At 43.7% G+C, this 14,643-nt stretch overlaps 1 protein-coding gene across 3 annotated transcripts; it reads right to left on the bottom strand.

The window, feature by feature from the left end:
- Positions 1–1,233: 1,233 nt before the first annotated feature.
- Positions 1,234–14,094, bottom strand: LOC147249222 (CLOCK-interacting pacemaker-like). 3 transcript variants are annotated; one of them, XM_086227057.1, is made up of 7 exons: positions 13,912–14,094; positions 10,686–10,931; positions 9,962–10,143; positions 7,383–7,582; positions 7,144–7,242; positions 5,056–5,183; positions 1,234–3,502 (listed from the first exon to the last, which is right to left on the bottom strand). In XM_086227057.1, coding segments are annotated over exons 3-7 (1,629 nt in total). In that variant the 5' UTR covers positions 9,964–10,143; positions 10,686–10,931; positions 13,912–14,094; the 3' UTR covers positions 1,234–2,302. The 3 variants fall into 3 exon arrangements, with proteins under 3 accessions (XP_086083183.1, XP_086083184.1, XP_086083185.1); XM_086227059.1 differs by lacking the exon at positions 7,144–7,242 and having other exon boundaries at positions 1,235–3,502; positions 13,912–14,092; XM_086227058.1 differs by lacking the exons at positions 9,962–10,143; positions 10,686–10,931.
- Positions 14,095–14,643: the final 549 nt, after the last annotated feature.

Genomic DNA, 14,643 nt, shown 5'->3' with positions numbered 1-14,643 from the left:
TGAATGTTTCCCTATTGTGCATTTTCTTTACATTTGCAAGACGCTTATTTAATCACTTCAGTACTGATCCACTGCTCAACAGATGACAGGAGCATTCACAAATAAACAAAAAATATTCCTACCCCCTGAACTTCTCCACATTAGTTCACGTTGGGAGCACAAACATAAACATATTTTCTTGGAATTCTAAAAGACCAACAGTGGCATGCAAAAAAAAGTGGCACGCAATTGTGAAATAGAAAGAAAATCATAAATACGTGTCTTGCGGAAGTGAAATACACATTACCTTTACATTTTAAGGTGTGATAATTAAGTCTATAAGCTGAAAAATAGCAACCTGGCATGAAAAAGCAGTTACAGCTGTCGGTTTTAGTGATAGCAGAATAACAATCATTGTTACCAGAGCGCCTCTTACACGTTTTTCTGTTCACGTACTTACATTTTTGTATTCACACTATTTTGATTGTATGACTGAAGTCTGTCCTCCGGCCTGGTCTCCTCCTCCCTCCAGCCAGCAGATTGCTAAGAAAGAACCTGATCTCCATTCCTTGCGGTCAACTCTGTGCATCCTTGAGTGTCTCCCTCCGTGACTTACATGGATCTCTTTAAGTCTTTAGGTGGAAGCTTCGAGCCTGATAGAAATTCACTGGGTGAACACATACTCTGAAGATGAGACATTACACCTAAAATACAACAGATTCATCGACTACGAAATTTGGGCTGAACACAAAATTAGCGTAAAAACAGACTACATTGATTACTGAAATCCAGGAGATTTAAAGAGTTTTATCACCTTGATCAGTTTTACTCTTCTAATACTGGACAGTCTTGCTACCCACTGGTGGAGTTGGGAACGGTCAACAGTTGCCTTCTCCTCCCATCACACAAATCCAGCTTGGACAGAAAAAGAAAGGATTTTTTTTTTTTTTGCAGTAGGAGTTTATAATGGATACTCGACACATTACGGTCTACAAATGCGTTTAGGAGAAGAAGAAAAAACAACCTTAAAATGATCTCCCACCATTTGTGTCAGCTGTCCTCCACAAAAGAACTGCAGAATTATCTTTCCTCCTTCAAATGCCTGTCTGAGGAATTCTTTTACTCTCCTTATTAAATGCTCTTTATCATCATTTACAATTATTCATTTATATATTTACCTTGTAGTTCCATAATCAGTAGATCTGTACCAGGAGGTTCCTCTTTGTTGTTGCATGATTGCATTTTAAAGGAAATAAAACCAAACATTTGTTACCGTACACCTGTTTATTTTTGACAGTAATGAAGATCGGTGTTCCACATCTACAGTTAGCTGATAGCAAAATTATTAAAATCTTTAATGAAATTATGGTTCACAAGCTAATGCTACACACACACACATTCAAATATGACAGGTAAAAAAAATTAAATAAATACAAATGATCAATAATAATAATAATAATAGAGTTAAAAAACACACCCATACAACGACTGGAATATGATTATCAGATACTTCCGTCTGCATCCTGTGCTATCACCACAGCGTCAACAGCGTCAACAGTCATGTGACCAACGTGAACCTCCGACACAACAGCACTATCGGTGAATGAGGAACACCAGAATTGTGACTGAACCAAATCAGTTTACTGCTTCTTTTCTTTATAGATCAAAGGTTCTCCTTCCAGACTCTAAATTCCAGGATCATTTGTAAGTTTAATCATGTAAATTACAGGATTGAACAGTGAAATTGTAGTGTGTGAGCGCATAATACTCAAACAGAAGCTACAGTATTACCGATACTCGATACATTTATAACAATAAGGCATTACTCTCTTTAATATACAATTAATCTGGCCTTATCACTCACCTCAAAAATACTACAAAAATGCTCCCAAACGAACAGTGACAGTGAGCTCATTCCTTTATCTGTACAAATAACATTTAGACCTGTGCATTATGCTAATGTCACAGTTCAGTCTAGTGTTGTTTCCACACAATTTCTATTTAAAGGGAATAAAAACCATCTTCAGTCATCAGTTAAACTCATGCACTCTTTAAACACCAGAAAGTAAAAGCTAGCTGTAAGCATACAACCCTGAGAAGTGGAAACAAGAGTCCAGGAGCGTTGTGTTGAATCTTTCTGTAAACAGGTTTCAGTTGTCCGTCTGTTTCTGCCACCTGAATGAAAGGGTTTGTCCCCACAAGGCAAAAATACAGAAGATGGACAACAGGATTTAGGAAATACTTATCTAAATATTAGGGAAATATTTCAATCACACTCAACAGAAAACCAGCATTCTACATCCATGTTGTCCTCCTCAGGGAGTTACAGGAGCTTCTGTGTGGGGCTCTCTGGAAACATGGTGTCCATCACTCCCTGTCTGCTCCTCTGGCTGTGGTCAGACCTGGAAGCACTCAGGGAGGTGGACATGGGATCTGCCTGCTCTCTTTCTGGTGAGGGAGCAAAAAGTGGCGAGGGTGGCGATGCTCCTTCGTCTAGACCGTATACCGACGCCAGCGTGTGGGTCTTGCTGATTCTGATGTCATAGTCTTTCTCTTGGTCTTCCTCACTTCTCGTCTTGCTCTCTGGGTGGTTGTTGTTGAGCACTTTATCCATGTCTAGGTTGGGGTAGAAGTCTGACTCAGTCATGGCCTGGAGGAGTTTGCTGAGGTTTTCATACCCTCTGTGGCACCTGCTCTGACTGGCCTGGGCGACCTGGCAGAATAGGTGCGTGTGCTGACGGAGCTGGGCGATCTCTCGCTCAGTGGTGGCATTCTGCTTCAGTAACTCCTTGGTACGCAGCGTGATGGCCAGCAGCCCTGACTGGTTCAGGATTTCAGCTGTGTTGAGGAAACGGCGCTGGCGGGTGGATGAACTGTTCGGGTTCAGGCGATAGGGGCTGTGAGAGGAGGAGGTAGCTGATGATGGAGGAGAGGAGGACAAGGGGGTGTCAGAGGAGGAAGGTGGCGACGGTGTTTGGGAGCTGGAAATGGAGGGGGAGCCCACAATCTTGGACGCTGAACTCTGTTTGCAGTGGTGGGGCTTAGGATGGGTGGAGGAGTCCACGCTGGGACAGTGAGATGAGCTGTGGCCACCTCCATCTTTATGCTTGGACTGGACTTGGGCCTCTTTCTGTTGCTGCTGCTGGTGCTTGAAGAGGTGGCTGCTGGTGGACACAGTCTCCCTCTGCTCCTCCTCAGTGCACACTCGTTTGCGTTGACTTTGACCCTCACTGGCACTCTCTTTAACCCCCTTCACCCACGTGGCACCTGTGTCCTCCTTCCTGGGGTGGGGGGCAATGCGAGGGTAAGAATTCAGGATGGGTAGGTAGGATTTCTTGCCTCCTCTTTTAACTTGACATGGAGGTGTAGATAGGCTGGATGTAGAGGGTGGGGTACAGGAAGAAGAGGCCGGTATTGCAGGCTGTTGTATCAGTAAGAGCTGGGTGGGCACTTCAGGACCAGCAAAGCTGTGCCAGTCTCCACCCCAAGTCAAGGGTCCATGCAGAAGCTGTTCTTGTCTAGACTGCACTCGCAGGAGGTTGTGGGTGGGTTTTAAGTGTGCAGCAAATAGAGGCCATAGTGAGGGAGACAGCAAAAGATGGGCAGGAGGTTACAGTCAAAAAGAGATCAGAGGAAAGACAAAAAAAGGTTTAAAAGAATCAAAAGATAAGAATGAGCTTCAGTGTCAGGCAGAACAACCTGGACCAGTTTTTTCTTGGGTTATGCTGATGGTTTGGGTTGTCGGGGGATTTGTTTTTTACAGGCTAAAAAGGTTTTGCAACATTGGGCAGTTTTTAAGAATCAATCAAGAACATGAGTTTGATTTTGCCTCGGCTGTTAATTACCATGGCGTCATTACAGTCTGTATAAAATGGCACAATAACAACATTCTCCAGTGCAAATCTACCAAAATGTTGAATTTAGCAGGTAAAGGCAGAAATATGTCTGAGAAATCAATGGAGATCAGCGCTAAAAAGAGTGAAAACTAAACTAATTCATCAAGTGGAAGCGTATAAAGACAGTCATGTCGGAGTTGTGTTTTCAGCTAGCAGCTGCTGTCCCCATTTAGCCGGGGGGAACTCCACCATCAATATTTTGATGATTGATGGCTTTTCCCTGCTAGGCAGACAAAACAAGACTTTTGAAGAGGTCTCGTACATCTTGAAGACTCTTAGAAACTGGGACGAGAATGTTTCCATTTATTCTTGAGAGTTAAAAGGCCCAACCTTTAGGAAATAAGTGTCAGATTTATCCACCAGGAAAACTATTATTAGATAAAGTCACATGCGACGTATTCGACAGGGCTGCTGTACTGCAGCATGGCGTAGAATCCAGATGTGCAGACAGGTGACAAATCAAAGGAAATGATAAACACGTCTGTTCCTCTACCGCAGGGATGAACACAATTCTTTTTTTGATGATGATGATGACGATGCAGGTGGGGTGCCACACTTTCCTCATCATTTCAATCAGGGCTGCCTTAAGTTGGCCCCAGGTGAGGTTTTATTTTAAAATTTAAAAAAATGCCCTATAGTAAAAAAAAAAATTCAAAACCCTTCATTAAAAGATTGTACATCCCTGTTTATGCTGTTTTCCATTTTGTAAGGTAAAGTGTAGAAACCTGAATTATGAATAATTTTTGACCAGACAGCAGAGTCACTGGATGGATGAGGTTAAGTATACATTTTGTTCGTGTCAAAGCGCCTTAAAAAAATACATCGTCATTTAGAGACAGCAACAATGCAAAATGCCAGTACACTATATTCACATTTTGCATTTAAAAACACAATACAGGATTTGCACTTTGCCTGCACCTCGCCATTATGTCTCAGTTTTGAAGTTGTCACCATATAGTTCACATGGTGAAACACGCGATTAAACAATTAAAAAAACGAATTACTGTTGAGCTGATGAGAAACAAGGAAACTATTTAGGTACATGGAAACTATTTAGGTACATGGTGACAATCACGTACTGACTGACTCTGCTGGAGTACTCCAAATATATAGTCCCATCTCTGTTCTCTGTTCCATCAAAGTAAAACAAAAAGCTTTTATTGGCAATTGAATGTCTCACCGGCTTGACCATTAAGTTTTTGATGACGTAAATTTGTGTGAGCCCCTCATAGTTAGGCAAGTTGTGGCCTGCAGTGTTCGCACGGTGAGGTTCGCTCACGCTGCTGCGCTGGTCCTCTGAGCTGGCCTCTGACAGAAAGACAGGAAGAGGACAGAGGGACAGTCAGGACATTTCTACCTGCAGGACCTTGGAAACAGAGATACACACTTAGATTAGATTTGATAGGGAACAAGATCACACTTCAGCTGATTCAAGATGCTGCAGTCAGACTCCTAAATGGATCCAGCAGGAGAGAACATATCACACCCATTTTAAAATGCCTTCACTGTCTCCCAGTTTGTTTTAGAGTGGATCTTAAACTTTGGATGAAGGGGTTAGCCCCAGAATATGTAGCTGACCTGAGCCCCTACGCACAGGAACACAGTCCGAGATCCTCTGGTAGGTTTCTCCTGACCCTCCCTCGGTCACACCTCAAAACTGAAGGTGACTGTCGGGGCTCCTCAGTTACAGAGGGGCCAGGAGCAAGTTACAAAAAGCCATCAGCACCCCTTTCTGTTAGAGAAAAATAGAGCCTTAAAAAAATACATGGTGTGAGAACAAATTTGTGCTTTAGAGGCTTTCATGAAGAAGGCCCACTGAACTGAGCTCAGATTATATTTTTTTGACCGTTTTCTGTGGGAAGCTTTTAAACTCTGGTTTAAGGGCAGTTTGTCCACATGCATCTAAACAAGGTCATGTCCACAAAAAGTGATGACTCAGTCCCTCCAGAAAAACACGATTAAGCAATCGTATACCTCAATACATTATCAGCCAAAGTCCGTGCATTTATGCGGGGGCCACATTTTTTTCAATGACGCCGCACGTTCACCGCATAATTTGCTGATTTCCATGCAAAATGCACAAAATATGCAGGGCTTACAGGATTTCATAATCAAACGTCACACATGTCTTCACAGAAAGTTGAACATGATACGTTTACTTCAAACAACAGCTGCTACTTTCCTCCTGTTGCCTTGGGAACGTCCTGAAGTGACGTCATCGGAAAGCTGCAAACCCCGCAAAGACATGATGAAGTCTGCAAATCAGTCTCATTTGCTTGGAACTTGTTTGACTCATCTACGTTTTGTAAGCTTGAGCCATGTGTTTATTTGGGTTTGAAATCTAACAAGATGAGAACTTCATCGTTACCAGCACTTCCTGTGATGCAGTATGCTCGCTTATCATAGGAAGTCATTAGAAACGACTCTTTACATTAAGGTAGGAGCCTGGTGAGAACAGAGAGTTGGGGGAATCACGCTTATTCATCAAACCTCAGTTTTTACAATTTCCCGCAATTTCGTCGCGTATCGTATTTAAAAAAAAACAACATGCCGCATAATCAGGGATTTTTGCCCGCAAAAATCACAAAAAAACTCCACATTTTTCTGGATGGACTGATTATTAGTGGCGGTGTGCTGCTTAGAAGACGCTGATTGTGATCAGATGGTTGCAAATTGATCAGCAGGACAAATCTGTGTAAGAGAGCAGGCCCAGAACTATGAAGCAGGATTAGAGGGTTAGTGAGGTCACTTCAGGGTCAACCTGGGATTTTCTCTACTGCAAAGAATATTGGCTTTCCACCCTGTCAACTTGTGCTCCAGACCAAAGAGGTACAGTGAGATATCGGGTCAAAATATTTACAAGCAACACTTGATGTTATCACCAGTTTTCTCCATTTTTATCTGAAACTCACTAAGGTATTTTGAATCAGGTGGCAAAACTCCTGACTTACTTGTCACAGAATAATGAAATATAATCAGCTGATCACCCTGAGTGTTGGTCTACATGAGGCAGGAATCTCATTCAGGGAGATGAGGTTTCTGGGCAGGAACCTTTTAGCACATCCCTGGTAACTGCAGCAGCTGGTTTACTTTTAGCCTGCTTTATGGATTCACATTCCTCATACTTCTGAATGATTCTAGTTTGCTCCACCTGAGTGAACTATGCATCTCTCCATGTCCATGTTGCTCATTGGTCATCTAGAGCTGGCTCTGCCCCTTTCACTTGAATGCTCACACAAACAGGTGGTTCATTCAGTGAGTTGACTACCATCATCATGCCAGCTTTGTAGTACAGGCCCCGGCTCTCTCAGTGACAGGCAGACGTCCTCCACTCCCCACTTGCTGGTCCACTGGAACATTATTATGGCTACAGGCCATGATTAATACAAATACTGAAGATGACATAGAAGCCTTATTAAACCCTCCTGTGTAAAACATTTCTATTTTCTCAATAAACGTTATAATGGGACTGAAATCTGTTGGACATCCAGTTGAAACTTTGCTCACCTGAGAAGCCCGAGTCTTTCTCAGAGTCCCATTCTGAGTCACGGCGCAGCATCCTTATGTCGCCCATCCCTGATTGTTCTCTGTGGATTCCACCCTGGGATGCCCTCAAGGTGGCGCTGTTACTCTTGTCCTTGGCATTTTTTGAGGCACCCCGAGGGGGCCTCTCCCCACATTGCCCCTGTTCTTTAGGCATTCCAGACCTTTAAAACAACATATTGGCAAGTTAAGATGGCCAATGCCAAATGACACTATCAAATCTATGGAAAACGTTGAGATGGAAATTGTGGAACTTCAGGATTTAGCTGAATCCACAGGATATTTGCTTACACATTGAAGCAACAAAGGCAAAAAAACCTAAACTGGCTGATCAGTTGGGTATTAGTGCGCAAGATGCACTTATACGATCCCGCCATCAGAATGTGGCACAGATGGATGCTCAGTCCAAATTCTTCTTTGGTCTGGAGCGTAAAAATGGCCAGAGCAGATATATTCCTGTTCCACTTGCAGAATCAAGGAGTCTTGCAATGCTATGGTCTATGCTGACCCATACACCAGTGAATACGCTGAAAAACTGGCCATGGAAAGCAATTTCCTGGATGATCTTCCAAAGATCTCAGAGGAATCCGCCATGGAGTTGGAGACAGCATTGTCACTGGAAGAACTGACTAGTGCACTGCAGAGCATGGAATGTGGGAAAGCACCTGGCATCGATGGTCTCCCCATAAAGTTTTACAGGTGCTTTTGGCCTGTGCTTGGGGAGGACCCGCTAGAAGTTTTGAATGACAGCATTGCTAAAGGTCAGCTTCCCATGAGTTATAAAAGAGCAGTTTTAACTCTGCTTCCAAAGGAGGGCAACCTGCATGGTGTCAAGAACTGGAGGCCATTTGCACTTCTCTGCTGCGATAGTAAACTGTTCTCAAAAAGTCTGGCCTCAAGATTGTGGAGAGTCATTGGGCGGGTCACCCACTCTGATCAGGCGTACTGGACACCTAGCAGGTCAATATTTGACAATGTTACTTTAATCCGGGATTTCTTGGGATTCTCCAAACGACTGGGCATTGATGCTGGTCTAATTTCTTTGGACCAAGAACAGGCCTTTGATCTGGTAGAACATAACCATTGATGAAAACCCTTTCTGTGTTTGGGTTCACCTCTAGTTTTATCACTGAGACAAAGGTTTTGTATTGTGACGCTGAAAGCATATTGAATATCAACTGTGGTTTACGCTCTCCGTTCAAGGTACAAAGGGCTGCACTCTTTCAGGAAAGTTAGTCTTTAGCAATTGAACCTTTTTTAACAGAACTAAGAAAAGTGATTTCTGGTTTCCATGTGCCATACTTCAATTCAAAGCTCTTATCTGCTTATGCCGATGATGTAAATGTAATTGTTGAAAATCAAAAGGACATTGGAAATTTGACAAAAACTGTCACAGCCCTCACGGGAGGTTTTAAATATCTTGGGGTGTTTCTAGGGGATAACCAGTACAATCCAGTTGAAAAATAGGGAGGGCATCCTTGAGAAAATCAAAGGCCGCCTTAGTAGACGGTTATGGTTAATACCACAGATGTCGTAAAGAGGGCGTGTATTGATCTGCAACAATGTGGTGGCATCTTCTTTGTGGCATCGTCTTCTGTGCTGGTCAGGATAAAGTTATAAGTTAAACCTGCATGGAGGGCTTTATATAAACCACCATTACCGAAAAAACATGGTGACCTACAGCAGAAAATTTTACATGGGACAGAAGCTGTCAAGGCTTTTTTTGTTTGTAATCAAACTGTTGAGGATAAGCGTCCTTTTTGTATTTCGAGAGAAACCGTTTTTCATGGTTTTATGGAATGTGATAGACTTCCATGTTGTTTTGTCTCTTGGAATTAATATTTAGAGCATTTCATGAAGGGTTTACAAAACATTGTTGTTATTGTTATTTTGGGTGTCTGTGTCAGTTATCGAATTTTGTGACTGGACAGGCAAAGATGGCGATGTGGATTAGTCTGAGAAATGCTGTAGAAGGTGTGTCTGGTCAAGATTGTGCTTCTGTATTTTTGAAATTGGTGAAATCCAGAATGATAATAGGTTTTAAATTTTATCCAGCAATGAAAGATTTTGAAGGGTTTGTGAATGTATGGGAATACAAGGAAGTGTTGCGTTCAGTCCGTAATAATGAGCTATTGTATGGATAAGTTTTGAGCTAAAAATATTATTTCTTCCCCACTCTCTGTTTATGCTTTTAGACTTCTGTGCTAAATGACAAAGTTGTGCAAAAACATACTTTGCTAAATTCTAAATTCTCTCTCTCTCTCTCCTCCACTATTGTATCAGCTGGCCCTAAAAAAGCCCAAACCAGTCGACCACTGACCACAAATGACAACTAATCATTGATCACTCATGTAACTCAATATGTAACACCATAAACCATCAGAGACTTGGCTGTGAGTCACAGGGAGGAAACAGGATTTTATTTGGGTTGCCAAATACTTGGGGTGTTAAGATTCTGTGTTCAAGATGCAGCCTGTAGGCCCACTGGAGGAAAGAGGCTAAATCACTGCTGCATTTAACACATGACAACATGCCAATATTACATGTCTGTGCACGTCTTCCATTCTTGGCATCAACAGCAGCTGTTGGAGTTGTTTCTGCACCTCTGCACCGCTTCTCCTCCTGCTGCTGCGCCAAGCGTGGACGGTGGTGTGGACGTCTTCCCCCACAGCCAAGTTCCTCTTCACCCTCAGATTCTCACAACAAAGTGAAACAGATGACACTCCTTTTCATTTTGCTCATCTTAACAACAGAATGTCCCCAAAGGAATTGCAACAGTCACCAGGCTGCCTAATTTAAATAGTTTCACATTTATGACTTTTTTTCTTTTATTAAGTAGATTTATGCAGTATAGGTAGCAAGGCAGTGGCTTCCACACGGGCCTGTTTGGGGTTTGTTGAGTTCCCCACAGGAAAAAACCTCTACATCAAGACAGACCACGGACCCCGTGTCCCTCTGCTGGGCTCAAAGAGTTTCGATGAATGACTCTCAGACTATATCGCATGTGGCTGGAACGAAAACAGCAACAGCGTTCCAGAGCTCCAGTAGATCCACCCATTCAGCAGGCCTGCCAGCTACAGAGCAGTGGCCCAACGAGATAAAGGGTAAGCCAAGTTACCTGTCGGAGGTCTAAGAATAACAGAGTCCATGCCCAGGCTCTCCAGGTGGAGCCCAGGCCTCCTCAAGGAGCAACAAAAGCACATGGACAACTGTGACATATGCACACATGACCAATTAGACCACAGTCCATAGTGGGAGCAGATCTACCTCAGAGTGACAAATGAACGCTTCGGAGTCATCGCTGACAGGGTGCTGAGAGGATTCCAAACCGACATCAACATCTGAGTCCAGCATTTCACATCTGTCTGTGTTTTCCACAGAATCCCAAAGGTGGAGCGCTCTGACAGCAGGCCACAGTGCCTGTCAGAGGGCTGCTACTCGGTGGAGCAGCCAGTAGGAGTGTCCTCCCACTGAGCTGACCTGTGGTTGGTCAAAGTCTCCCTGTCATGGAGCCTAAAAACAACCAAATGATGCAGAAGAGATAAATACTTCTTATTCACGGTACATAACCTGTTATTTATATCATCAGTGTATCATAAATTAGTAGTTTAGTTAGTTGTTCGTTCGTCACTCGCTCTCAAGGCCGAGCTACGGTCCCGCTCAGATAGTAAGGATAGTTGTGTTCAGGCCCCTTGTGTTAGTTCAAGAGTGTTAACACTTCGCATTGAGGGTGTTTTCATATTATCTGTGTATGTGAGGCCCCCTGGAATTTCCATTGTGTTGTTTGTTGCATGACCGAGTAATTCGGGACTCTACACACTCCAAGTGATCAGCCGAAACACACACAAATAAGGAGTTCGGCACATGTTCTCTTCGCCTCAGAAAGTGTACTCAAGCTGAGCGACATTCCAGCAGTATGGTTCACCACTCAGAGCCGGAATTCAGTGCATGGCCCTCAATCCAGGACCCAGACCCGGGTCCCTGAAAGCCAGGGGTCAGAAATTGTTTCAGATTCTGTTCGGGGTGCTTCAATGGTTGGAGTTGTGATGCTGATGGACAGACCTGCTCACACGTCTGTCTCCCTTATGAGCTCATGAGCTGAACGACAATCCTGTCAAACTAATCTGGTTCGTGTACAACAGACATGTACTAATACACGTACAGACAGAAGTATACTGGCAATATTAATAATGATGTGCTTGATGACAGACTCAATAACATACAGACACACAGACAGAAGTATACTGGCAATATTAATAATGATGTGCTTGATGACAGACTCAATAACATACAGACACACACAGACAATACTGTTATGTAATACACCACCGCCGTGGCTCCATGTAGAGAAACCTGTTGTACAATTCCAGTATGTACCACACACCTCATCTCCAGCCTGTAGTGGCAGTACCAAGTATGCAGTACACACCTCATCTCCAGCCTGTAGTGGCAGTACCAAGTATGCAGTACACACCTCATCTCCAGCCTGTAGTGGCAGTACCAAGTATGCAGTACACACCTCATCTCCAGCCTGTGGTAATGTAGTAACGGTACCCAATACTCTATACCTGCTTCCTCTAGGTCACATAATAAGGAAACACTAAATTAATTTTCACTGCTATGCAGACGATAAGCCACTGTACTTATCAATGCATCCATTTGAAATAAATCAGCTGACTAAACTGGAGGCCTGTCTAAAGGAGGTAAAAACTTGAATGACCAATCATTTCCTTTTACTAAACTCTGACAAAACTGAAGTTATAGTGCTGGACCCAAAACACCTTAGAAACACTCAATCTGATGAGATAGGTACCCTGGATGACATTACCTTGGCCCCCAGCACTACCATAAGGAACCTAGGAGTTCTCTTGGATCAGGATCTGTCCTTTAACTCCCACATTAAGCAAATCTCCAGGACTGCTTTCTTTCATTTATGAAACATCGTTAAGATCAGACACATCCTGTCTCAAAAAGATGCAGAAACACTAGTTCATGCTTTTGTCACTTCCAGGCTGGATTACTGCAGTTCCCTCCTATCAGGCTGCACCAGTAGGTCCCTAAAGACTCTCCAGCTGGTCCAAAATGCTGCTGCCTGCGTGTTGACTAGAACTGGTAGCAGAGACCATGTCTCTCCTGTACTGGCTTCTCTGCATGGCTCCCTGTCAAATTCAGAATAGAATTCAAAATTCTCCTTCTAACATACAAAGTCTTCAACAATCAGGCTCCTTCGTCCCTGACAGAGCTCATAGTCCCCTATGATCCAGCTAGAACCCTTCACTCCCAGGATGAGGGGTTACTGGTGGTTCCTAGAGTTCTAACAGTAGAATGAGAGCCAGAGCCTTCAGCTATCAGACTCCCCTCCTGTGGAACCGTCTCCCAGTTTCGGTCCAGGACCCAGACCCCCACTCTATGTTTAAGAGCAGACTAAAGACCTTCCTTTTCTATCAGGCTTATAGTTAGGACTACTTAGGCTGGCCCTTTGTTATTCTGCTATAGGCTTAGGCTGCTGGTGGATCTCCCATGGTGCACTGGGCTTCTCTCTCCTCCTCTCTTCCCTCTCTGTCCTCCTATATGTGTCATACATAAATCATACTCATACGTATTACTAACTCGTCTTCTTCTCCGGAGCCTTCAGGCTCCCCTCATCCCAGATCCTGGTGCTGCTGGAGGAGGCTGCAGACCTGAAGAGGCTCAAGCTACCACCCATAGCTCCACCTGCTCACGTCCCTGTCTGTCCATCAGTCTCTTCCCTTTATCACTCTCTTTATCTCTGTCCCTCTCTTTCCTTCTGTATGTCTTCCTTCATTATCTGTCTTTGTCTCTGCCCCATTCTCCTGCTCTCTGTCCCCCCAACTGGTCAAAGCAGACATCCGTCCCAACGTTCCTGCCTGTTAAAAGGAAGGTTTTCCTCACCGCTGTTGCAGGATGTGCTTGCTGACGGAGAACTGTTGGGTGGAGGTTCACTGAAGGAGTGTAGTACTAGACCTGCTCTACTTGTAAAGTGTCATGAGACAACTTTTGTTGTGATTTGGCGCAATACAAATAAAATAGACGTGACTTTACATGTAGTACGCACCTCATCTCCAGCCTGTAGAAACAGTACCCAGAATGCAGTACACACCTCATCTCCAGACGGTAGTAACATTACACAGTATGCAGTATAAAACTCATCTCCAGCCGGTAGTCACAGTACCCAGAATGTAGTATGCACGTCATCTCCAGCCAGTAGAAACAGTACCCAGTAAGTAATACACATCTCATTTCTAGCCTGTAGTAACAGTACCCAGAATGTAGTACACTCCTCATTTACAGGCTGTATTGACAGTACCCAGTATTTAGAACACCCCTCAACTCCAGCAAGTAGTAACAGTACCTTATAAGTAGTGCACACCTCATCTCCAGCCACAGTACAACATCTGTCCGTCAAATATAAGCTCGTGCTGGCCGGTGGGACGAACTTTTCCGAAACTGAATATGAGAGCACCTGACTCACCTGTCAGTGTAAGATTAGCAGGAAAATATCACCACCACGCCGGGGGAGGACGTCCATCCTCCAGACATCCGACCTAAGCCATCGCTGAGTGGCGTGAACGAGCCGTGCAGCGCCTCGTAGACACCGGCCCGACTGAGAGCGTCCATCATGGACGTTTGCCTAACCACGCCCCCTGATTACATATTCTCACAGCAGCTCTGCGGTTCTCGCAACAGTTTGACCAATCTCGTGCCGAGACACGTGTTTAAGCAGTGACGTCAGACAGTCCACGTGAATGCTGTATTTATACTTGCCTTTTTCTCCTCGTTGTAAACATACAGTCTGTAATCCCGTTTGCGCATGAACAGATCGAGATAGTAGATGACGGCGTTTACGCTGCCTCAGTAGAAGTACTCTTTATTAACAAAAATACTTGGAAAACTTCTTCACTGGTGCACACACTGTGTAAAAATATATTTCTAAAATGACGTTTGACAGTATTTCTTTGTTTCAGATGGTCAATTTCATGAAGATTACCAGTTGCAAATGGAATCAGAGCAAATGTCCTGCACCCCCAAGTCAAGTCATTTTACTCAGTACAGGAACACTTGAGATATTTTGGTTCATATTTAAATTCCTTTCAAAAGCAGTTGAATCTGATCCGGCATCAACGCTACCCTATAAATACAGTGGCTCATTTCTAAAGATAGTGGCAAGGCCTTTTTTAGCCGGCAGGAGGATTATATTTTTTCT

The sequence above is a fragment of the Aulostomus chinensis genome, chromosome 15 (assembly GCF_037954235.1).
Source record: "Aulostomus chinensis isolate RoL2024-O1b breed Wild chromosome 15, RoL_Achi_v1.0, whole genome shotgun sequence".
Classification (NCBI taxonomy): Eukaryota; Metazoa; Chordata; class Actinopteri; order Syngnathiformes; family Aulostomidae; genus Aulostomus; species Aulostomus chinensis.
Note: the sequence above shows the minus strand (reverse complement) of the source record. Positions and strands in the feature narration are given on the sequence as shown.